Genomic DNA, 23,501 nt, shown 5'->3' with positions numbered 1-23,501 from the left:
CCGGAGCCGAGATGCGGCCAGCTCTGGGGTGGGGCGGCTGGTCTCACGGGGACCCCGTCCCGGTGCCCAGACGCGGCCAGCTCTGGGGCGGGGCGCGGGGGCTGGTTACACGGGGACCCCGTCCCGCAGCCGAGATGCAGCCAGCTCTGGGGTGGGGTAGCTGGTCTCACGGGGACCCCGTCCCGGTGCCCAGACGCGGCCAGCTCTGGGGCGGGGCGCGGGGGCTGGTTACACGGGGACCCCGTCCCGGCGCCGAGAGGCGGCCAGCTCTGGGGTGGGGCGGCTGGTTACACGGGGACCCCGTCCCGGTGCCGAGATGCTGCCAGCTCTGGGGTGGGGCGGCTGGTTACACGGGGACCCCGTCCCGGCGCCGAGATGCTGCCAGCTCTGGGGTGGGGCGGCTGGTTACACGGGCACCCCGTCCCGGCGCCGAGATGCGGCCAGCTCTGGGGTGGGGCGCGGGGGCTGGTTACACGGGGACCCCGTCCCGGCACCGAGATGCGGCCAGCTCTGGGGTGGGGCGGCTGGTCTCACAGGGACCCCCGTCCCGGCGCCGAGATGCAGCCAGCTCTGGGGTGGGGCGGCTGGTCTCACGGGGACCCCGTCCCGGCGCCGAGATGCAGCCAGCTCTGGGGTGGGGCGGCTGGTCTCACGGGGACCCCGTCCTGGCGCCGAGATGCGGCCAGCTCTGGGGTGGGGTAGCTGGTTTCACGGGGACCCCGTCCCGGCGCCGAGATGCTGCCAGCTCTGGGGTGGGGCGGCTGGTTACACGGGGACCCCGTCTCGGCACCGAGATGCAGCCAGCTCTGGGGTGGGGTGGCTGGTTACACGGGGACCCCGTCCCGGTGCCGAGACGCGGCCAGCTCTGGGGTGGGGCGGCTGGTCTCACGGGGACCCCGTCCCGGCGCCGAGATGCGGCCAGCTCTGGGGTGGGGCGGCTGGTTTCACGGGGACCCCGTCCCGGTGCCGAGATGCGGCCAGCTCTGGGGTGGGGCGGCTGGTTTCACGGGGACCCCGTCCCGGCGCCGAGATGCGGCCAGCTCTGGGGTGGGGCGGCTGGTTTCACGGGGACCCCGTCCCGGTGCCGAGATGCGGCCAGCTCTGGGGTGGGGTAGCTGGTTTCACGGGGACCCCGTCCCGGCGCCGAGATGCGGCCAGCTCTGGGGTGGGGCGGCTGGTTACACGGGGACCCCGTCCCGGTGCCGAGATGCGGCGAGCTCTGGGGTGGGGTAGCTGGTTACACGGGGACCCCGTCCCGGTGCCGAGATGCAGCCAGCTCTGGGGTGGGGAGGCTGGTCTCACGGGGACCCCGTCCCGGCGCAGAGATGCAGCCAGCTCTGGGGTGGGGCGGCTGGTTTCACGGGGACCCCGTACTGGTGCCAAGATGCGGCCAGCTCTGGGGTGGGGCGGCTGGTTACACGGGGACCCCGTCCCGGCGCCGAGATGCGGCCAGCTCTGGGGTGGGGCGGCTGGTTTCACGGGGACCCTGTCCCGGCGCCGAGATGCGGCCAGCTCTGGGGTGGGGCGGCTGGTTTCACGGGGACCCCGTCCCGGCGCCGAGATGCAGCCAGCTCTGGGGTGGGGCGGCTGGTTTCTCGGGGACCCCGTCCCGGTGCCGAGATGCAGCCAGCTCTGGGTGGGGTGGCTGGTTACACAGGGACCCCGTCCCGGTGCCAAGATGCGGCCAGCTCTGGGGTGGGGCGGCTGGTTTCACGGGGACCCCGTCCCGGCGCCGAGATGCAGCCAGCTCTGGGGTGGGGCGGCTGGTTTCACGGGGACCCTGTCCCGGCACAGAGATGCGGCCAGCTCTGGGGTGGGGCGCGGGGGCTGGTTACACGGGGACCCCGTCCCGGTGCCGAGATGCGGCCAGCTCTGGGGTGGGGCAGCTGGTTACACGGGGACCCCGTCCCAGCGCCGAGATGCGGCCAGCTCTGGGGTGGGGCAGCTGGTTACACGGGGACCCCGTCCCAGCGCCGAGATGCGGCCAGCTCTGGGGTGGGGCGGCTGGTTTCACGGGGACCCCGTCCCGGCGCCGAGATGCAGCCAGCTCTGGGGTGGGGCGGCTGGTTTCTCGGGGACCCCGTCCCGGAGCCGAGATGCAGCCAGCTCTGGGGTGGGGTGGCTGGTTACACAGGGACCCCGTCCCGGTGCCAAGATGCAGCCAGCTCTGGGGTGGGGCGGCTGGTTTCACGGGGACCCCGTCCCGGCGCCGAGATGCAGCCAGCTCTGGGGTGGGGCGGCTGGTTTCACGGGGACCCTGTCCCGGCACAGAGATGCGGCCAGCTCTGGGGTGGGGCGCGGGGGCTGGTTACACGGGGACCCCGTCCCGGTGCCGAGATGCGGCCAGCTCTGGGGTGGGGCAGCTGGTTACACGGGGACCCCGTCCCAGCGCCGAGATGCGGCCAGCTCTGGGGTGGGGCGGCTGGTTACACGGGGACCCCGTCCCGGTGCCGAGATGCGGCCAGCTCTGGGGTGGGGTAGCTGGTTTCACGGGCACCCCGTCCCGGCACCGAGATGCGGCCAGCTCTGGGGTGGGGCGGCTGGTTACACGGGGACCCTGTCCCGGTGCTGAGATGCGGCCAGCTCTGGGGTGGGGCGGCTGGTTTCACGGGGACCCCGTCCCGGCGCTGAGATGTGGCCAGCTCTGGGGTGGGGCGGCTGGTTACACGGGGACCCCCGTCCCGGTGCCGAGATGCGGCCAGCTCTGGGGTGGGGCGGCTGGTTTCACGGGGACCCCGTCCCGGTGCCGAGATGCGGCCAGCTCTGGGGTGGGGCAGCTGGTTACACGGGGACCCCGTCCCGGTGCCGAGATGCAGCCAGCTCTGGGGTGGGGCGGCTGGTTACACGGGGACCCCGTACCGGCGCCGAGATGCGGCCAGCTCTGGGGTGGGGCGGCTGGTTTCATGGGGACCCCGTCCCGGCACAGAGATGCGGCCAGCTCTGGGGTGGGGCGGCTGGTTACACGGGGACCCCGTCCCGGCACAGAGATGCGGCCAGCTCTGGGGTGGGGCGGCTGGTCTCACGGGGACCCCGTCCCGGCGCCGAGATGCGGCCAGCTCTGGGGTGGGGTAGCTGGTCTCACGGGGACCCTGTCCCGGTGCCGAGATGCGGCCAGCTCTGGGGTGGGGCGGCTGGTTACACGGGGACCCCGTCCCAGCGCCGAGATGCGGCCAGCTCTGGGGTGGGGCGGCTGGTTTCACGGGGACCCCGTCCCGGTGCCGAGATGCGGCCAGCTCTGGGGTGGGGCGGCTGGTTTCACGGGGACCCTATCCCGGCGCCGAGATGCAGCCAGCTCTGGGGTGGGGCGGCTGGTTACACGGGGACCCCGTCCCGGCGCCGAGATGCGGCCAGCTCTGGGGTGGGGCAGCTGGTTTCACGGGGACCCTGTCCCGGCGCCGAGATGCGGCCAGCTCTGGGGTGGGGCGGCTGGTTACATGGGGACCCCGTCCCAGCGCCGAGATGCGGCCAGCTCTGGAGTGGGGCGGCTGGTTACACGGGGACCCCGTCCCGGTGCCGAGATGCGGCCAGCTCTGGGGTGGGGCGGCTGGTTACATGGGGACCCCGTCCCAGCGCCGAGATGCGGCCAGCTCTGGAGTGGGGCGGCTGGTTACACGGGGACCCCGTCCCAGTGCCGAGATGCGGCCAGCTCTGGGGTGGGGCGGCTGGTTTCACGGGGACCCCGTCCCAGCGCCGAGATGCGGCCAGCTCTGGGGTGGGGCGGCTGGTTACACGGGGACCCCGTCCCGGTGCCGAGATGCGGCCAGCTCTGGGGTGGGGCGGCTGGTTACACGGGGACCCCGTCCCAGTGCCGAGATGCGGCCAGCTCTGGGGTGGGGCGGCTGGTTACACGGGGACCCCGTCCCAGCGCCGAGATGCGGCCAGCTCTGGAGTGGGGCGGCTGGTTTCACGGGGACCCCGTCCCGGTGCCGAGATGCGGCCAGCTCTGGGGCGGGTCCGTCTCACCTTGACGGTGTAGTTGAAGTAGCGGGCGGTGTGCATGAATCGCTCGTACCCCTCCGTCTGCTCCGTGGCCGCTGTGATCAGCAGCAGGTTGTCTGTGGGGCAGAAAGGTGCCGGGTTCTGGTTAGTTCCCCCCATAGACCCTGCACGCCCCCCCGGCACTCCCCTTGGATTCACTGCCCCCCAGCCCTCAAGTGGAAGAACCCAGGAGTCCTGGATCCCCGGACCTGCCCTGGGGGGCTGCGGCTAATGGGAGGTGCTGGCAGACTCCCTGATCCTGGAGAATCCCCCTCCAGGGGCAGCCGTGCAGGGCCTCGGACACACATCACCCACTCAGACAACAGCACCCAATGAGGCCTCACAGCGCTGGGCCCTGAATTTCCAGCTCTCCCACCCCCCCGCCCCTCCCTCTACCCCCCTTGCCATGCCTCGAGGGAGGGGAAACTGAGGCACAATGGGTGGGAGGGGCTTTCCCGAGGGCTGCACCGTAAAGAAGTGGAGGGCAGGAAGCGGATGGCTCAGCGGGTCGGACCCTGGGCTGGGCACCTGGCTGAGCCGCTGCCCTGCGGGGGACATCGCACAAGGCCCTTTCTTGCACGCTGCCTCAGTTTCCCCCCTTGCCCTTTGTCTGGTCAGGCTGTGAGCTCCACGGGGCAGGGACTGGCTCAGGGCATGTGCAGCACCCGGCGCGACAGGGTCCCGATCTCTTTTGGGGGGGTCTGGGCAGCGCCCGGCGCGATGGGGCCCCAATCTCGGTCATGGGGGGGGAGAGGAGTCCACGTGGCCCCTGGCTCGCAGGGGCCCCCCTCTCTGGCAGGGCATCCAGCCGTTACCGTCCTACGCGTGAACAACAGGGACAAATTCCCGGCGCCCGGCCCTCGCCAGGCCGCTAATTGGAAGCAGAGGGCGGCGCCCGGGCCAGGTCTGGTGACTGGGCTTGAGACAGTGACGGGGCCCCCGTTCCCCCCTCGGTCCCGGCCTGGGGCGCCCCATGGCCCCCAGAAAAGGACTGGACCCCCCTTCTGTACCAGCTGAGCAGGGCTTGGCTCCCAGAGGGTCCCCAGCGCCGGGGGGTTTGGGTGAAATCCCCACCCCCTCTTCTGGGGCTGGCTCTGAGCCGAAGGCAGGGGCTCCCCCAGACTTTGGGGAGCAGGCTGCCCGGGCAGCAGGACCTGGGGGGTCTGATCCTAGCCAGGGCAGCGCCCCGACCCTGCTGCCCACAGGAAAGAGCAGGGGGCTGGGAGCCAGGACTCCTGGGTTCTCTCCCTGGCTCGGAGAGGGGAGTGGGGCCTAGCAGTGAGAGCAGGGCCCTGGGAGCCAGGACTCCTGGGTTCTAGTCCTGGGTGAGCCGCTGCCCTGCGGGGGACATTGCACAAGGCCCTTTCTTGCACGCTGCCTCAGTTTCCCCCATCCCCCTTTGTCTGGTCAGGCTGTGAGCTCCACGGGGCAGGGACTGGCTCAGGGCGTGTGCAGCGCCCGGCGCGACAGGGGTCCCGATCTCGGTGAGGGGGAGGAGTCCACGTGGCCCCTGGCACGCCGGGGCCCCCCTCTCCGGCAGGGCGTCCTGCCGTTACCGTCCTACGCGTGAACAACAGGGACAAATTCCCGGCGCCCGGCCCTCGCCAGGCCGCTAATTGGAAGCAGAGGGCGGCGCCCGGGCCAGGTCTGGTGACTGGGCTTGAGACAGAGACGGGGGCCCCCGTTCCCCCCTCGGTCCCGGCCTGGGGCCCCCCACGGCCCCCCGAGAAAGGCTGGACCCCCACGGGAAAGAGCAGGGGGGCTGGGAGCCAGGACTCCTGGGTTCTCTGCCCGGCTCTGGGAGGGGAGTGGGGGCTGGTGAGTTAGAGCAGGGGGGGCTGGGAGCCAGGACTCCTGGGTTCTCTCCCCGGCGCTGGAAGGGGAGTGGGGGCTGGTGGGTTACAGCAGGGGGGGCTGGGAGCCAGGACTCCTGGGTTCTCTCCCCGGCGCTGGGAGGGGAGTGGGGGCTGGTGGGTTACAGCAGGGGGGGCTGGGAGCCAGGAAAACCCCACGTACCCCAGTATCTCTGGTGGGGTCTCTGTTCAGAATGGCCGGCAACTCAGGGGTCCCAAGGATTGGGCAGAGTGAACCCCCCAGCCCTGCCCACGACTCCCATGCAGCGGGAGGGGGGTCCCCCCCTGCCCCCCCAGCCAGGCACACAAGCGCTTGGCCTCGGGGCAGCCATGGGGTTCCCCCTCTGCCCCCCCGTTCTCTGTGTGCCTGATCCCCCGCTTCTCCCTGGCCGACCTAGCCCTCCGGGGAAGCCCCCTCCAACAGCTGGGCCCCCCACCACCCCGCATGCCCCTCCCCGTGTCCCCTGCCCCCGATCCCCCCCAACTCCCCCGTGTCCCCTGCCCCGATCCCCCCGCCTTCCCCCGTGCCCCTCCCCGTGTCCCCAACTCCCGATCTCCCCCCTAACCTCCCCGTGTCCCCTGCCCGATCCCCCCGCCTTCCCCCGTGCCCTCCCCATGTCCCCAACCCCCGATCTCCCCCCGCGCCCCTCCCCGTGTCCCCTGCCCCCCATCTCCCCCTAAGCCCCCCGTGTCCCCTGCCCCGATCTCCCCGCCTTCCCCCGTGCCCCTCCCCATGTCCCCAACCCCCGATCTCCCCCCCGCGCCCCTCCCCGTGTCCCCTGCCCCCATCTCCCCCTAACCCCCCATGTCCCCTGCCCCGATCTCCCCGCCTTCCCCCGTGCCCCTCCCCATGTCCCCAACCCCCGATCTCCCCCCGTGCCCCTCCCCGTGTCCCCTGCCCTGATCTCCCCCCAACACCCCGTGTCCCCTGCCCCGATCCCCTCACCTTCCCCCGCGCCCTCCCCATGTCCCCTGCCCCCGATCTTCCCCCTGCGCCCCTCCCCGTGTCCCTGCCCCGATCTCCCCGCCTGCGCCCCTCCCCGTGTCCCCTGCCCCTGATCTCCCCCCAACACCCCCGTGTCCCCTGCCCCGATCCCCTCGCCTTCCCCCTGCGCCCCTCCCCGTGTCCCCTGCCCCCGATCTCCCCCCCTGCGCCCCTCCCCGTGTCCCCTGCCCCCGATCTCCCCCCTAACCCCGCGTGTCCCCGCCCCCGATCCCCCCCTGCCCGGGGCTCACCCGCGTTGAGCGCCGGCGGTCCCGGGGGGCGCTGCCGGGGACCCCCAGGAGCAGGGCGGCCAGGGGCAGGAGGGCGGCCGGCTCGGCTCCATGGCTGGGAAGCTCTGAGCGGGGCCGGGCTCGCAGCTCTCGCGATCCGAGCCCGGCTCCTCCCAGCCCCCCCCGCCCACCCGTGTGTGTGGGGGCGCTGCCCCCCCCTCCGGGTTCTGCGCCCCTCCCAGACTGGGGGCGGCCCCCCCTCGCCCCTCTCCCCCTTCCGCCGGGACCCGCATGGGTGGGGCGCTGGGGGGGCACCCCAAAAGCAGGAGCCCCGCCCTCAGCCAACCCCCCGCACCCCCCTCCCCGCCGGCCAATCCCCGGCCTGCAAAGTTCCCGACCGAGAAAACGCTGGAAAAGCGGGGGCAGAAGAAAGGGAAGTTTTTGGTTCCCGCTGCCACGTTGCCAAAAAGTGGGGGCGGGGCGGAGAAGGGGCTGGGGAGGGGGGCCGTGAGGGATGGGGACCCCTTGGGGGGCGGGGAGGGAAATATGAGGGGGGACTCCTAGGGGGAGAGAGGGGAGCGTGGGAAAAGGGGGCACTTGGGGAATGAGGGGGCTGTGGGGCTGGTGGTTTAGAGCAAGGGGGGCAGGGATCCAGGACTCCTGGGTTCCCTCCTTGGCACTGGGAGGGGAGCAGGGGCTAGTGGTTAGAGCTGGGGGGCAGGGATCCAGGACTCCTGGGTTCCCTCCTTGGCACTGGGAGGGGAGCAGGGGCTAGTGGTTAGAGCTGGGGGGCAGGGATCCAGGACTCCTGGGTTCCCTCCTTGGCACTGGGAGGGGAGCAGGGGCTAGTGGTTAGAGCTGGGGGGGCAGGGATCCAGGACTCCTGGGTTCCCTCCTTGGTACTGGGAGGGGGCTGGGGGAGGGGCTGAGAGCCAGGACTCCTGGGTTCTCTTCCCAGCTCTGGGAGGGGAGCAGGGACTAGTGGTTAGAGCAGGGGGGGCTGGGAGCCAGGACTCCTGGGTTCTCTCCCCATCTCTGGGAGGGAAGTGGGGGCAAGTGGCTAGAGTGTGTGTGTGTGGGGGTGGGGCTGGGAGCAGGACTCCTGGGTTCTCTCCCCAGCTCTAGGAGGGGATTGGGGTCCTGGTGGGTTAGAGCAGGGAGGGCTGGGAGCCAGGACTCCGGGGTTCTCTCCTCAGCTCTGGGAAGGAAGTGGGGGCAAGTGGCTAGAGTGGGGGGGGCTGGGAGCCAGGACTCCTGGGTTCTCCTCCTGGGCCTGGGAGAGGAGTGGGCTCTCATGGGGGGGGTTTGAAAATCCCTCCCCCCACAGTGGCACAATTCCACCAACCCCATGGGTAGAAAGCACTCGGTGGGGTCACTGTGTCAATTGCGGCCGGGGGGGGGGTCCGCCCCAGAGACTCGTCTACACTAGGGCCACGCCAGCGGCGCGTGTCTGGCGGAGTCGGCGGCTCCCTCCCGCCCGAGCCGGGAAATCGCCCCCACGAGGCCTGGCGGGGGGGGGGGTGTCACTTCCATGGCTCCGGGCTGGGCGGCTTCTTCGCTCCGGCGCCCTGGAATCTCCCCCCACGTTGCCGTGTAGACGAGCCCCGACCTCCGGCATCCTTGGGCTTCGGGCCTTCACGGGGCCGGGGCAAGCCGGGGGGCTGCTGATGCCTGTCAGCGCCCCTCCGTCTCCTCTCGGGGGGCGGGGGGGGGCACGGCCAGAATCACTGGGCCCCGTTTGTGCCCCCCACCCCCCGCCGGCTGGAGGAGCTGGATCCGCGGGCCCGGGGCCGGAGCAGTTCGCTCTCCCCGCCCCGGCCCCAGAGGAGATCTGTGCCCCGCTGACGGGTAGGGGGGGGACGACCCTGCTTGCACCCCCCCTTCCGCACGCCCTCGGGGGGGCCGAGCTGGGACCACGTGGAGAGTCGGGGCTCGGTCAGGGTCTAGCCCCGGCCCCAGGATGGACGTGGGAAGATCCGGGGGCCGCCCCCAAGCGCCCTGGAGAGTGGGGGGGGACAGATCTGGGCTGGGGGGCTGCCTGGTGCGTCCCCCCCCTCACGCCCGGCCAGTGGCTGTAACAAGCCCTTGCGGGGGGGGTGTGCCCGGGGGCTGGGCTAGTTCAGGGGTGAGCCCTGTCGGGGGTGGGGGACCCCTCTGGATGGTGGGGGGGGGGCAGGGACTCGGGTGCTGGGGGGGAGGGGCGCTGGGGGGGCACTAGGCGGGGGGGTCCAGCCCAGGTCAGTGTGGACGGGCCCTGCCCAGACGCCCCCCCCGCCCGCGCCACAGCTGACCTAGCCCCCGCCCCCCTGGCTCCTCCGCACAGGAGCTGGGGCGGGTGGGGGACCAGGACCGAGAGGGCGGGGCCTAGCGGGGGGAGGCGGAAGCGGGGCTGCCCGGCTAAGATGGCGGCGGAGGCGGGGCCTAGCGGGGGAGGCGGAAGCGGGGCTAAGAGGTGGTGGCGGGGGCGGGGCCTAGCGGAGGGAGCGGAAGCGGGGCTGCCCCGGCTAAGATGGCGGCGGGGGGCGGGGCCTAGCGGGGGAGGCGAGAAGCGGGGCTAAGAGGCGGTGGCGGGGGGCGGGGCCTAGCGGGGGGAGGCGGAAGCGGGGCTGCCCCGGCTAAGATGGCGGCGGCGGGGGGCGGGGCCTAGCGGGGGCAGGCGGAAGCGGGGCTAAGAGGCGGTGGCGGGGCCTAGCGGGGGGAGGAGGAAGCGGGGCTGCCCCCCCTAAGATGGCGGCGGGGGGCGGCTCCCAGAAGTGACGCCGGCCCCCCCCCAGCCCGGCCCCAGCATGGTGGAGAAGAAGGTGGCAGGTAGCGGGGAGCGGATGGGGATGGTGGGGGGCTGGGCGGGGTTAGTGGGGGGGGCGGGAGCACGGGGTTCTCGGGGGAGGGGCGGCGGGGGGGAGCAGGGGTCTGGGGGGGTTCTCGGGGAGCGAGGCGGGGGCAGGGGGTCCGGGCGGGGTTCGCGGGGGCGGGTGTCCGGCCGGGCGGCAGTGGGGGGAGCAGGGGTTCGTGGGGGGCGGGAGCAGGGGTCTGGGCGGGGTTCGTGGGGAGGGAGGCGGGGGGCGGGAGCGGGGGGTCTGGGCGGGGTTCGTGGGGAGGGAGGCGGGGGGCGGGAGCGGGGGGTCTGGGCGGGGTTCGTGGGGAGCGAGGCGGGGGGCGGGAGCGGGGGGTCTGGGCGGGGTTCGTGGGGAGCGAGGTGGGGGGCGGAGCAGGGGTCTGGGCGGGGTTCGTGGGGAGCGAGGTGGGGGGCGGAGCGGGGGCTCTGGGCGGGGTTCGTGGGGGAGGGGTGGGCGCCCGGCCGGGCGGCAGTGGGGGAGCAGGGGGGGCGGGGCGCCCGGCCCGGCGGCAGTGGGGGGAGCAGGGGGGGCGGGGGCACACCCTCGGCCGGCGGGGGTCAGGGGTCTGGGCGGGGTTCGGGGGGGCGGGGCGGGCGCCCGGCCGGGCGGCAGTGGGGGAGCAGGGGGGGCGGGGGCACACCCTCGGCCGGCGGGGGGCAGGGGGTCTGGCGGGGTTCGTGGGGAGCGAGGTGGGGGCGGAGCAGGGGGTCTGGGCGGGGTTCGTGGGGGCGGGGCGGGCGCCCGGCCGGGCGGCAGTGGGGGGAGCAGGGGGGGCGGGGGCACACCCTCGGCCGGCGGGGGGCAGGGGGTCTGGGCGGGGTTCGTGGGGGCGGGGCGCCCGGCCCGGCGGCAGTGGGGGGAGCAGGGGGGGCGGGGGCACACCCTCGGCCGGCGGGGGGCAGGGGGTCTGGGCGGGGTTCGTGGGGGCGGGGCGGGCGCCCGGCGGGCGGCAGTGGGGGGAGCAGGGGGGCGGGGGCACACCCTCGGCCGGCGGGGGGCTGGTTCTGACCCGTGGCTCTGCCCCCCCCCCCCAGTGCGGTCCCAGGACCCGGGCCAGCGGCGCATCCTGGACCGGGCCACCCGCCAGCGCCGCCTGAACCGCCAGCTGGAGGCGCTGGAGAACGACAACTTCCAGGACGACCCCCACGCCAACCTGCCCCAGCTGGTGAAACGCCTGCCCCAGTTCGACGACGACGCCGAGACCGGTGCGCCCGGCGCCCCCCGAGCTGCCGGGACGCCTGGGTTCGCCCCCGGGACCTGGGAGGGGCGCGGGGGCTGGTGGCTCAGAGCAGGGGGCTGGGAGCCAGGACGCCTGGGTTCTCTCCCCGGCTCTGGGAGGGCAGTGGGGGCTAGTGCTTAGAGCCGGGGGGGTGGCTGGGAGCCAGGACGCCTGGGTTCTCTCCCGGCTCTGGGAGGGCAGTGGGGGCTGGTGAGTTAGAGCCGGGGGGGTGGCTGGGAGCCAGGACGCCTGGGTTCTCTCCCCGGCTCTGGGAGGGCAGTGGGGGCTAGTGCTTAGAGCCGGGGGGGTGGCTGGGAGCCAGGACGCCTGGGTTCTCTCCCCGGCTCTGGGAGGGCAGTGGGGGGCTGGTGAGTTAGAGCCGGGGTGGGGGTGGCTGGGAGCCAGGACGCCTGGGTTCTCTCCCCGGCTCTGGGAGGGCAGTGGGGGCTGGTGAGTTAGAGCTGGGGTGGGGGTGGCTGGGAGCCAGGACACCTGGGTTCTCTCCCCGCTCTGGGAGGGCAGTGGGGGCTAGGGTTAGAGCCGGGGTGGGGGCTGCTGTGGGGGATAGATTGTAGGGCTTGCGACCCCGGGGACGGGGCCCACGATGGTATCCTGGGGGGGGGTCCAGACCACAGAGGGTGGGGGGCTCACTCGTGTGAGGGGGCGTCAGTCTCTCTGCCCCGGGCGTGGGGGTCTCGGTCTCTCTCTGACCCAGTGGTTCTCAACCTCACTGTCAATGTGGGGCCGGGCGGCAGCCCCGCCCCCGCCGCACTGGGCAGCGGGGTCCCCGGCCCCCCGCCCCGCGGCTGGGCCGCAGCGGTGGGGGGGCGGGTTCGAAAGGCGGCTCTGCCCCCCCCAGGGAAGAAGAAGAAGAAGACCCGGGGAGATCACTTCAAACTCCGCTTCCGGAAAAACTTCCAGGCGCTGCTGGAGGAGCAGGTGGGGCCGGCCCCGGGGCGCGCGCGGGGGGCTGGGTGGCCCCCGGAAGGGGGGAGTGTGGGGGGGGCAGGGGGCGGGTGTGGGGGGGGCAGGGGGCGGGTGTCACGGACTCTCAGGACTCGTGCTCTCTCTCGGCCCCGTGCGGTCCACGGGGGGCACCCCCTTCAGTGCGACTGCCCTTCTGGGGGGTCCACTCTCTCCTGGGGGTTCAGCCCCTCCGCCCCCTGGACCCACACCGCTCCGAGCCTTAGCCCGCCTGGCTCCTGCCGGGGGCCCCCTCAGGGGTCTCCGCCCCCAGAGGGAATCAGGCCCCCCCCGATGTCTCCAGCCCCCAGAGGGAGTAATGCCCCCCCCACGATCTCTCCAGGCCCAGAGAGAATCAGGCCCCCCCCCACGATCTCTCCAGGCCCAGAGAGAATCAGGCCCCCCCCCCACGATGTCTCCGCCCCCAGAGGGAGTAATGCCCCCCCACGATGTCTCCGCCCCCAGAGGGAATCAGGCCCCCCCCCACGATGTCTCCAGCCCCAGAGGGAATCAGGCCCCCCCCCACGATGTCTCCGCCCCCAGAGGGAGTAATGCCCCCCCCACGATGTCTCCGCCCCCAGAGGGAATCAGGCCCCCCCCCACGATGTCTCCGCCCCCAGAGGGAATCAGGCCCCCCCCACGATGTCTCCGCCCCCAGAGGGAGTAATGCCCCCCCCCGATGTCTCCAGCCCCAGAGGGAATCAGGCCCCCCCCCTCGATGTCTCCAGCCCCAGAGGGAACCCCCACGGAGTGTGTGGGGGGGTCTGGCTCAGCCCACGTATTGAGTGTGTGTGTGTGTGTGTGGGGGGGGGGTCCTGCCCCACAGTGTGTGTGGGTTGGGGGGCGTCCGGCCTGGCCTGGACTGTGTGTTCGTGGGGGGGGAGGTCTGGCCTGGAGCGTTAGGAGGAGTAAGGGTGTGCTGGGGGAAGCATGGGGGGGGGCTGGGGGGGGGCTGCGGGGTAGGAGCAGTGTGGTGAAGGCACAGGGGGGCCAGCGGTGGCTGTGGGGCAGATGTGTATCCAGGAGCTGTGGGGCCGGGTCTGTGGGGCAGAGCCATGGGGGGCCGCTGGGGTCTGTGGGGCAGAGGCGTGGGGGGCCGGCGGAGCCATGGGGGGCCAGCGTGCAGTGTGGGGCGGAGGCGTGGGGGGCTGGCGGGGACTCACGCTCTCCCTGCCCCCAGAACCTGAGCACCGGCGAGGGCCCCAACTACCTGACGGCCTGTGCGGGCCGCTCCAGCCTGCCCCAGCGCCATTTCTGCACCGTCTGCGGCCTCCCCTCCCACTACACCTGCGTCAGCTGCGGGGCCCGCTACTGCTCCGTGCGCTGCCTCTGCACCCACCAGGAGACCCGGTGAGCCCCCCGGGCCCCCCCGGGCACCCCCCCGGCCGCCGACCCCGCCGGCACCCCCCGGGCACCCCCCAGCCCCCGACCCTGCCGGGACCCCCAGGGCACCCCCCGGGCACCCCCCGGCCGCCGACCCCGCCGGGACCCCCAGGGCACCCCCCGGGGACCCCTCGGCCGCCGGGACCCCCCGGGCACCCCCCGGCCGCCGACCCCGCCGGGACCCCCCGGGCACCCCCCCGGCCGCCGACCCCGCCGGGACCCCCCGGGCACCCCCCCGGCCGCCGACCCCGCCGGGACCCCCCGGGCACCCCCCCGGCCGCCGACCCCGCCGGGACCCCCCGGGCACCCCCCCGGCCGCCGACCCCGCCGGGACCCCCCGGGCACCCCCCCGGCCGCCGACCCCGCCGGGACCCCCCGGGCACCCCCCCGGCCGCCGACCCCGCCGGGACCCCGCCGGGACCCCCAGGGCACCCTCCGGGGACCCCCCGGCCGCCGACCCCGCCGGGACCCCCAGGGCACCCCCCGGCCTGACCCCGGGGAGCCCCCGCCGGGACCCCCAGGGCACCCCCCAGGGCACCCCCGGCCGCTGACCCCGCCGGGACCCCCAGGGCCCCCCCCCCGGCCGCTGTCCACGGGGAGACCCGGAGAGCCCCTCACTGCCCCCAGGGACTCCGGGGACCCCACCACCACCCCGGGGAGCCCCCCGCAACCCCTAGAGGTCAGGGGAGACCCCCACCGACCCCAGGTACCTCCCAGGACACCAGGTGATACCCCTTGTACCTCCCAGGGGAGACCCCTGCTGTTCCCCCCAGGTACTTCCTGGGAGACCAGGGGTGACCCCCCTCAGCCATCTCTCAGGGGAGAACCCCCCCAGGAGACCAGGTGAGTGCTCAGGGAGGCACCGGGGCTGGGGAGGGGGTTGCCGGGCAGTGGGATCCCTGGGAGAGGTATTGGGGGGCTCTCTGTTAATGCTACTTCTTGCCCTAGGCCGAGCCCCAGCCCCTCTGGTCTCTCTGCTGCTCCCACCCCGCCCTGGGGGGACCTCGGCCAACGCCCCCATCTCACCCCGCCCCCCAATCTCGGTCTCTCTGTGCAGGTGCCTGAAGTGGACGGTTTAGCCCTGCCCGGGATCCTGGATCTTCACCCCAACCTTTGGGGACCCTGATCCTGCTGCCCTGGGAGGAGGCTGATCCCGGGGAGCCCCTGATCCTGCTGTTCTGGGGGGCCCCTATCTTGCTGCCTGGGGGGGGGTCTGATCCTGGGGGGCCCTGGGCCTGCCTGTCAATAAATTCTCCATCCCCGACACCCTGTGTGTTTTCTCTGTGCTCACTGGGGTGGGCCAGGGATCCAGCCCCGTAGTGCACTGGGTGAGGGGTGCCTAGATCCAAGTGGAGGGGCACAGATACATCCTCCCCCCCCAGTCCCCACCAGAACTGAGAGTTCACGCTGTTGCATGGAGGGAGGGGAAACTGAGGCACACAGTAAGGGGCAGCTCAGGGATCCCCCACAACAAGGAGAGGCCCTGCACAGGGCGCCAGGGTTCTTCTCCGTGCTGGGGAACTTCTTCCCTCCCTCAGGCCCAGCTGTACCCCCAGGAACTGGGTGAGGGTGGGTGGAAGGGAGTGGGGCCTAGGGGATAGAGCATGGGGGGGCTGGTAGTTCCCCTCCACCCACCCCCTGCTCTAACGCCTGGACCCCACGCCCCTCTCCCGGTTGGGGATAGAACCCAGGAGTCCTGGATCCCACTTCCCCCCTGCTTTAACCACTAGACTCCACTCCCCTCCCAGAGCCGAGGGTAGAACCCAGGAGTCCTGGCTCCCCCCAGGCACCCCCCCCCGACCACTAGACCCCACTCCCCTCCCAGAGCTGGGGAGAGAACCCAGGGGTCCTGCATCCCAACCCCCAGGGCACCTCACCCCACCTGCCCTCAGTGCCGGGTGTTACTGGCCCGGTCTCTGCACTGGTCCCCGGCGGCGGCAGGCAGCAGCGATCGCTCAGAGCCGAAGCCGTGCTGGGGAGCGGGGCAGCCCCTGGGATGTGACCCCTGCCCCCCCAGCGGGAGCCCACTGGCCCTGCAGCCCCTGTGGAGGAGCCTAGCTGCTGGGCGGTGACCCCTCCCCCCCCAACACACACGCTACCAGGCCCCTTCCCAGTGTGGGCCAAACCCGGAACAACTGGGGAAACTGAGGCACGAAGGGACCAGCGGAAGATCAGTTTGTGGCAGAGCCAGGAACGGAACCCAGGTCTGTGCTAAGCGGGCCCCCACCTTTACTTCCCACCGGGAAGAACACCCCCCCCCCCGAGGCAGGCGTGCCCCCGCCCCACCCACACAGCCGGGGGGCAGTGGGTGTGGGATGGGTCGGGAAGGGGAAACCAAGGGCCCCTCCGAGCGCCCCCCACCGCGATCCACCCTTCGCTCGGCTCTTTGCGAACGGCCCGGCGGAAGGGGGCGGCTTCGTCCCCCGTCTCTTCGCCGGGTGGTCTCTGCGGGCCGGGGGCGAGCCCGCGGGGCCAGCTCCCGGCCACAGAGGGGTTCGGCGGCCCCCAAACGGCCTGGTTTTGGCAAATGAAATAGTGAGCGAAACCAATTCACTTGGCTCCGTTCACACGCAGAGAAACAAAGCTCGCAGACGCACACCCGGAGCGGGGCCCGTCCCCGGTGGCAGGGGGCGGCAGGAACAAACACACACACGGGGGGGGGCCATGTTCTCTTTAATGTTTTATGTCCATGTGTGGAATGAATTTTGTTTTGTGCCCCAACATGTAGGCGATGTTGGGGGGGGGGGGGGGAACGAGGGGTTCGGGGTGCGGGAGGGGCTCAGGGCTGGGGCAGCGGGTTGGGGGGCTGAGGGCTCCGGCTGGGGGCGCAGGCTCCTGGGTGGGGCCGGGGCTGAGGGGTTCGGGGTGCGGGAGGGGCTCAGGGCTGGGGCAGCGGGTTGGGGTGGGGGGCTCAGGGCTCTGGCTGGGGGTGCTGGCTCTCGGGTGGGGCCGGGGCTGAGGGGTTCGGGGTGCGGGAGGGGCTCAGGGCTGGGGCAGCGGGTTGGGGGGCTGAGGGCTCCGGCTGGGGGCGCAGACTCTCGGGTGGGGCTGGGGCTGAGGGGTTCGGGGTGCGGGAGGGGCTCAGGGCTGGGGCAGTGGGTTGGGTTGGGGGGCTCAGGGCTCCGGCTGGGGGTGCCGGCTCTCGGGTGGGGCCGGGGATGAGGGGTTCGGGGTGCGGGAGGGGCTCAGGGCTGGGGCAGCGGGTTGGGGGGGCTGAGGGCTCCGGCTGGGGGGTGCTGGCTCTCGGGTGGGGCCGGGGCTGAGGGGGTCGGGGTGTGGGAGGGGCTCAGGGCTGGGGCAGCGGGTTGGGGGGCTGAGGGCTCTGGCTGGGGGTGCTGGCTCTCGGGTGGGGCCGGGGCTGAGGGGTTCAGGGTGCGGGAGGGGCTCAGGGCTGGGGCAGTGGGTTGGGGGGCTGAGGGCTCTGGCTGGGGGTGCTGGCTCTCGGGTGGGGCCGGGGCTGAGGGGTTTGGGGTGCGGGAGGGGCTCAGGGCTGGGGCAGTGGGTGGGGGGGGTGAGGGCCCCGGCTGGGGGCGCAGGCTCCTGGGTGGGGCTGGGGCTGAGGGGTTCGGGGTGCGGGAGGGGCTCAGGGCTGGGGCAGTGGGTTGGGGGGGCTGAGGGCTCCGGCTGGGGGTGCCGGCTCTCGGGTGGGGCCGGGGCTGAGGGGTTCGGGGTGCCGGAGGGGCTGAGGGCTGGGGCAGCGGGTTGCGGGGCTGAGGGCTCCGGCTGGGGGCGCTGGCTCTCGGGTGGGGCCAGGGCTGAGGGGTTCGGGGTGCGGGAGGGGCTGAGGGCTGGGGCAGCGGGTTGGGGGGCTGAGGGCTCCGGCTGGGGGCGCTGGCTCTCGGGTGGGGCCGGGGCTGAGGGGTTCGGGGTGCGGGAGGGGCTCAGGGCTGGGGCAGCGGGTTGGGGGGGCTGAGGGCTCCGGCTGGGGGCGCTGGCTCTCGGGTGGGGCCGGGGCTGAGGGGTTCGGGGTGCGGGAGGGGCTCAGGGCTGGGGCAGCGGGTCGGGGTGCGGGGGGGCTGAGGGCTCCGGCTGGGGGTGCAGGCTGCCCTGGGGCTGCGGCAGTCGTAGCGGGCACTTAGGGGGCCGGACCCTTTCCGCCCATAATGGAGTTTTTCGCGGGTGTGATGATGTGACGCAGCAGGGAGGGGGGAGTGTTGACGTGGGGGTGGGAGACCTGAGAGCCTGTCCCCTGAGCCAGGAGGGGGCGGGGGGGGCTGACACCTCTGCCCGGGAATGTGGACGGAGGCTGCAGGAGGGAACCTGCTGGGGGGGTTTAGTTTCAGTTTGGGGCTGGGTGGAGGAACGCGGGGAACCCCAGGGCTGGGGTCTAAGCTCCCTGCTCCCCCAGAAGGACTTGACTGAGGGGTCGTGGTCGTACCCACAAGCTCTGTTTTGGGCTGTGTTCTTGTTCAATAAACCTTCTGTTTTACTGGCTGGCTGAGAGTCTCAGTGGATCCCAGGAAGAGGGGTGCAGGCCCCGGACTCCCCCACACTCCGTGACAACTGGTGGCAGAGGTGGGATGTCCTGCACCCCGTGAACGGCGCTTCCTGCAGTAAGTGACTGGGGAGCAGTAAAACGAAGGGGGGTTGACGGGGACCGGGCGTGCTGAAGAGTCAGAGAGAGATGGTTTCAGGGGGCGGTTAACCCCTGGGAATGTGTGACCAGAGAGAAGGACTTTTGCAGCAACAGGGTCCCCCGGGGGATTGCAGCGAGCGGTCCCGGGGCGGAGGAGTCTGCCGCTCGACCCTGGCGAAGAGGTGGTGACCTCAAGAAGGACTGGCACACGAGGGGTTTTTCCTGGAAACCGTGGGAAGCTGCCCGGCCTGCGAGTGGCCAGCAGGGAGATGTACGCTAAGCGCCTTAAGAGCGACCTGGTGGAGCTGTGCAGGCAGAGGGGACTGCGCATCGGGAGGTCCACCAAGGAACAGCTGATTGCCCAGTTGGAGGAGCGGGATCGCTTGGATGACCCGATCCCTGTCCCTGAGGGAAGCCGCCCGGCGGACGCAGCGCAGTCCCTGGGGCCTGACCGGGCTGGGAGGGGTCAGACTGCTGCCAAGGACATCCCAAGACCCTTCCTACCTAGGCCTGGGGGAGGGGTTGGGGGAAGCCCAGCGAATACTGAGGGCACCCTGACCCCTGCAGCCAGCAGGGGATCCTCCCGGTGGAGCTCCCCATCCCTGGAGCGGAGGCGGCTGGAATGGGAGAGGGAGAGGAAAATGAGGGAGCCGGAGGATCATGAAAAACAGCGTCAACATGAGCAGGAGGAGAAGGAAACGTCAGCATGAACAGGAGGAGAAGGAGGGGCAACGTAGGCATGAGCAGGAGGAGAAGGAGAAACGGAGGCAGCATGAAGAGAAGCAGAGACAGCACGAGCTGGAGCTGGCCAGGCTGAGGAGCAGTGGGGCCCCGGCTGCGGTGAGTGAGGGGGGACCCAAGACTGCAAGGAGCTTTGATAAGTGCTTCCTGGCCCAGCGGAAGGAGGGGGAGGACATAGATAGCTTCCTGACGGCCTTTGAGAATGCCTGCAAGCTGCACAGGGTTGACCCTGCCGACAGGCTCCAGTTCCTCACCCCCTTACTGGACCCCAAAGCCGTGGAGGTGTACAGCCGGATGACAGGGGCGGAGGCAGGGGACTATGAACTGTTCAAACAGGCCCTGCTCTGTGAGTTTGGGCTGACTCCCGAGATGTACCGGAGAAGGTTCCGGAGTCAGCGTAAAACGCCGGAGGTCACCTACCTACAACTGGTCAACCGGATGCAGGGGTATGTCCGCAAGTGGACAGCTGGGGCCCAAGCTAGAGAGGACCTGCTTGACCTAATCATACCGGAGCAGCTGTATGAACAGTGCCCTTCCGACCTGAGGCTGTGGCTGGTGGACAAAAAGCTCGAGAACCCCCAGCACGCAGGGCAGCTGGCCGACGAGTTTGTGAACAGTCGGTCAGGGGGTAGCCGGCAGGAATCCCAAAAGAACAGGCCCCCCCCCGATACAGAGAGAGAGTCAGCATGGGGCCTCCCAGCGGGGAAATAGGGAGAACCCCCTCCCAAGGGGGACGCCTGGCGTCGGGCCCCTCCGACCCGCTCGAGGGGACCAACGTGACCTGAGCTGCTATCACTGTGGCCAGAGAGGCCACGTACGGACCCAGTGCCCCGGGCTCAGGGACAGACTGAGCAGACCCAACCTACCCAGGGTTAACTGGGTAGGGACCCAGCTGGACGAGGGGGAGACGACCCAGGAAAGGGGGGCTACCAGTTTACCACCTGCTCAGGAGGGAAGAGTACCCCAGGCCAGCTCCGCCAGAGGCTGGAGGCTCTGGACTCAGGGTGCTCGGTTTACAGGGTGGGCGCGGGGCTGTCCCTCCGAAGAGAGTGCCTTGTTCCCCTGGAGGTGGATGGGAGGAAGGTCAGTGGATACTGGGATACGGGCGCGGAGGTGACGCTGGCCCGGCCTGAGGTGGTGGCCCCAGATCGGGTGGTGCCCAACACCTACCTGACCCTGACAGGGGTGGGCGGGACCCCATTTAAGGTGCCCGTGGCAAGGGTACACCTGAAATGGGGGGTCAAGGAGGGCCCCAAGGATGTGGGGGTACACCACCATTTGCCCACTGAAGTTTTGATGGGAGGAGACCTAGAGGACTGGCCAAGCAAGCCCCAGATCGCCCTGGTTCGACTAGCCAGAGCCGGCGAGGGGCACTGCACCCTGACCTTGGGGAGGGTACCATACCGGAGGTGCAGGACCCTACCCTGGTGGGGAGGGAGCGCCGAGGGGCACGGCTCAGAGAGGCGGAGGCCTCAGACCTGGCCACTGAGGGGGAGCCGGGCCCCCATCCCTTCCCCAGCTGCTGGTTCCAGGCCGAGTTGAGGAAAGATCCCTCCTTGCGGAAGCTCAGGGACCTGGCCGACCTCGGTGTGGGACGGACCATGAGGAGAGGCTGCCAGGAGAGGTTCCTGTGGGAGAAGGGGTTCCTGTACCGAGAATGGGCTCCCACAAGGGAAGCAGAGTCCTGTGGGATCAGGAGGCAGCTGGTGGTCCCCCAGAAGTATCGCCGCAAGCTCCTGTCCCTGGCCCATGACATCCCCCTCGCAGGGCACCAGGGAATCCGGCGCACCCGGCAGAGGTTGCTACAGAACTTTTACTGGCCCGGGGTCTTTACCACGGTCCGGCAGTATTGCCGATCCTGTGACCCCTGTCAGAGGGTGGGGAAGGCCCGGACAAGGGGAAAGCGCCTTTGAGACCTTTGCCCATCATAGAGGAGCCTTTCCAGAAGATGGCCATGGACATCGTGGGGCCTCTCAGCAAGACGACCCAGTCGGGGAAGAAATACATTCTGGTGGTGATAGATTTTGCCACCCGCTACCCCGAGGCAGTGCCCTTAGCTTCCATTGAAGCAGACCCCGTGGCAGATGCGCTCCTGACCATTTTCAGCCGAGTGGGGTTCCCCAAGGAAGTCTTGACAGACCAAGGCTCCAACTTCATGTCGGCCCTGCTCCGGTGCTTGTGGGAGAAATGTGGGGTCCGGCACGACTGGGCCTCAGCTTATCACCCCCAGTCCAATGGGCTGGTGGAGAGGTTCAATGGGACGCTAAAGATGATGCTGAAAACCTTTATGAACCAGCATCCGCAGGGCTGGGACAAGTACTTACCTCACCTGCTGTTCGCGTACAGGGAGGTGCCCCAGGAGTCGACCGGATTTTCGCCTTTCGAACTGTTATATGGCAGGAGGGTGAGGGGCCCCCTGGACCTGATGAGAGACGAATGGGAGGGGAAGGCCACTCCCGATGGAGAGTCAGTGGTGGAGTATGTCCTGATCTTCCGAGAGAGACTGGCTGAACTCATGGGCCTGGCCAGGGAGAATCTGGCCAGAGCCCAGAGGAAGCAGAAGGTCTGGTATGACCGCACGGCGCGGGCCCGGGCCTACGCCACCGGGGATCCGGTGATGGTTCTCATCCCCGTGAGAAAGAACAAACTACAGGCCGCCTGGGAGGGCTAATCTGACTGTCCACCGGGTGCAGACAGGGTCGCACCCGCCGATAAGATGCTCCCCCTTCCGAGTCACAGGGAAAACTGCTCAGGACCTGGAAAGAGAGGTCAGGGACATGCTGGCTTTGGGGGTGATCCAGCCGTCGGCCAGCCCTTGGGCCTCGCCGGTGGTGCTGGTCCCCAAAAAGGATGGGTCGGTCCGGTTCTGTGTGGACTATCGGATGCTCAATGCCATCACGTATCTGATGCCTACCCCATGCCCAGGCCGGACGAGCTCCTAGACAAGCTGGGAGGAGCTCGGTACCTTACCACCATGGGCCTTACAAAGGTCTACTGGCAAGTGCCGCTGGATGCAGATGCCCGGCTGAAATCGGCCTTATCACCCCTCTGGGGCTCTACGAGTTCCTGACCCTGCCGTTCGGCCTCAAGGGAGCGCCGGCCACCTTCCAGCGCCTGGTGGACCAGCTCCTGAGGGGGATGGAGAGTTTTGCCGTGGCGTATATTGATGACATCTGTGTCTTTAGCCAGACCTGGGAGGACCATGTGTCCCAGGTTAGACAAGTGCTGGACCGACTCCAGGGGGCTGGGCTGACTGTAAAAGTGGAGAAGTGCAAGGTGGGGATGGCGGAAGTATCTTACCTGGGCCATCGGGTGGGGAGCGGCCGCCTAAAGCCGGAACCAGCCAAGGTGGAAGTGATCAGAGACTGGCCCGCTCCCCACACCAAAAAGCAGGTCCAAGCCTTTATTGGGGTGGCAGGATACTACCGACGATTTGTGCCCCACTTTAGCGCCATCGTCACCCCCATCACTGAGCTATGCAAGAAGGGGAAGCCAGACAAGGTGGTCTGGACCGAGCAGTGCCAGGAGGCTTTCCGGGCGCTGAAGGAGGCTCTGGTCAGTGGCCCAGTTCTGGCAAACCCAGACTTTGACAAGCCCTTTGTGGTGTTCACCGACACCTCCGACACGGGACTGGGGGCGGTGTTAATGCAGGAGGATGAAAAGGGGGAGAGACACCCCATCACGTACCTGAGCGAGAAGTTGCTACCCCGGGAGCAACACTACACGGCCATCGAGAGGGAGTGCCTGGCCATGGTGTGGGCCCTCAAGAAACTAGAGCCATATCTATTTGGGCAACACTTCACCGTGTACACCAACCACCCTCCCCTGACCTGGCTGCACCAGATGAAAGGAGCCAACGCCAAGCTCCTGAGGTGGAGCCTGCTCCTGCAGGATTACGACATGGACGTGGTCCACGTGAAGGGAAGTGCCAACCTGATAGCGGATGCGCTGTCCCGGAGAGGGGGCCCCCGAACTTCCCCAGGTCACTGGTCACAGTGACTCCGCTCAGTTCAGTCTCGAAGGGGGGAGAGATGGGACGATGTGACTCAGCAGGGAGAGGGGAGTGTTGACCTGGGAATGTGCCCTGGGGATGGGAGACCTGAGAGCCTGTCACCTGAGCCAGGAGGGGGGACGGGGAGGTAACACCTTTGCCCAGGAATGTGGACGGAGGCTGCAGAAGGGAGCCTGCTGGGTGGGTTTAGTTTCAGTTTGGGGTTGGGTGGAGGAACACAGGGAACCCCAGGGCTGGGTCTAAGCTCCCTGTTCCCCCAGAAGGTCTTCACTGAGGGGTCCTGGTCGTACCCACAAGCTCTGTTTTGGACTGTGTTCCTGTTGTCCAATAAACCTTCAGTTTTATTGGCAGGCTGAGAGTCTCAGTGAATCCCAGGAAGAGGGGTGCAGGGCCTGGACTCCCCCACACTCCGTGACAGCCTAATAACGATGCCTCGGTCATTGCTCTTTATTCAGGACAGATAGATGAAGACTTGTGACTTAAGAGCGTAAGAGCGGCCAGACGGCTCAGAGCAAAGGCCAAGAGAGCCCTGTGTCCTGCCTACAGTGGTCAGGGCCGGATGCCCCGAGGGAGCGAACAGAACAGGGCATCGCCCAGTGACCCACCCCCTATCCGCCAGTAGCCAACGGCCTTTCTTAAATAGCCGTCCGCAGGCGTCACTTAGGGAAGGTCGGTGAACGAGCCGTGGTCGCGGAATAGCCGTCCGCAGGTGTCACTTAGGGAA

The 23,501-nt window shown here is 70.3% G+C and overlaps 2 protein-coding genes across 3 annotated transcripts in view; one reads left to right on the top strand and one right to left on the bottom strand.

Annotated features, from left to right (window-relative positions):
• Window positions 1–7,172, bottom strand: part of PLOD3 (procollagen-lysine,2-oxoglutarate 5-dioxygenase 3) — a 39,990-nt gene extending 32,818 nt beyond the window's left edge. Inside the window, 2 exon segments of the mRNA XM_077806638.1 lie at window positions 3,964–4,055; window positions 7,068–7,172. Of these exon segments, the coding sequence (XP_077662764.1) occupies window positions 3,964–3,999 (36 nt within the window). The 5' untranslated portion in view covers window positions 4,000–4,055; window positions 7,068–7,172.
• Window positions 7,173–9,698: 2,526 nt separating this feature from the next.
• Window positions 9,699–14,712, top strand: ZNHIT1 (zinc finger HIT-type containing 1). 2 transcript variants are annotated; one of them, XM_077806830.1, is made up of 5 exons: window positions 9,699–9,854; window positions 10,918–11,088; window positions 11,962–12,041; window positions 13,246–13,415; window positions 14,506–14,712. In XM_077806830.1, the coding sequence occupies exons 1-5, from the start codon at window positions 9,833–9,835 to the stop codon at window positions 14,525–14,527; spliced, it is 465 nt and encodes a 154-aa protein (XP_077662956.1). In that variant the 5' UTR covers window positions 9,699–9,832; the 3' UTR covers window positions 14,528–14,712. The 2 variants fall into 2 exon arrangements, with proteins under 2 accessions (XP_077662956.1, XP_077662955.1); XM_077806829.1 differs by having other exon boundaries at window positions 10,918–11,161.
• The last annotated feature ends 8,789 nt before the right edge of the window (window positions 14,713–23,501 follow it).

This window comes from Eretmochelys imbricata, chromosome 28 (assembly GCF_965152235.1).
Source record: "Eretmochelys imbricata isolate rEreImb1 chromosome 28, rEreImb1.hap1, whole genome shotgun sequence".
Lineage (NCBI taxonomy): Eukaryota > Metazoa > Chordata > Testudines > Cheloniidae > Eretmochelys > Eretmochelys imbricata.
This window is presented reverse-complemented; position numbering and strand designations above follow the sequence as displayed.

Excerpts from the sequence above, each read along its gene's own strand:
- ZNHIT1 (XM_077806829.1), top strand. The coding sequence starts at position 9,833 with ATGGTGGAGAAGAAGGTGGCAG. Across the intron at positions 11,162-11,961 it reads TGGGAGGGGCGCGGGGGCTG|GGAAGAAGAAGAAGAAGACC; the intron begins GTGGCTCAGAGC and ends TGCCCCCCCCAG. Across the intron at positions 12,042-13,245 it reads AGGCGCTGCTGGAGGAGCAG|AACCTGAGCACCGGCGAGGG; the intron begins GTGGGGCCGGCC and ends CCCTGCCCCCAG.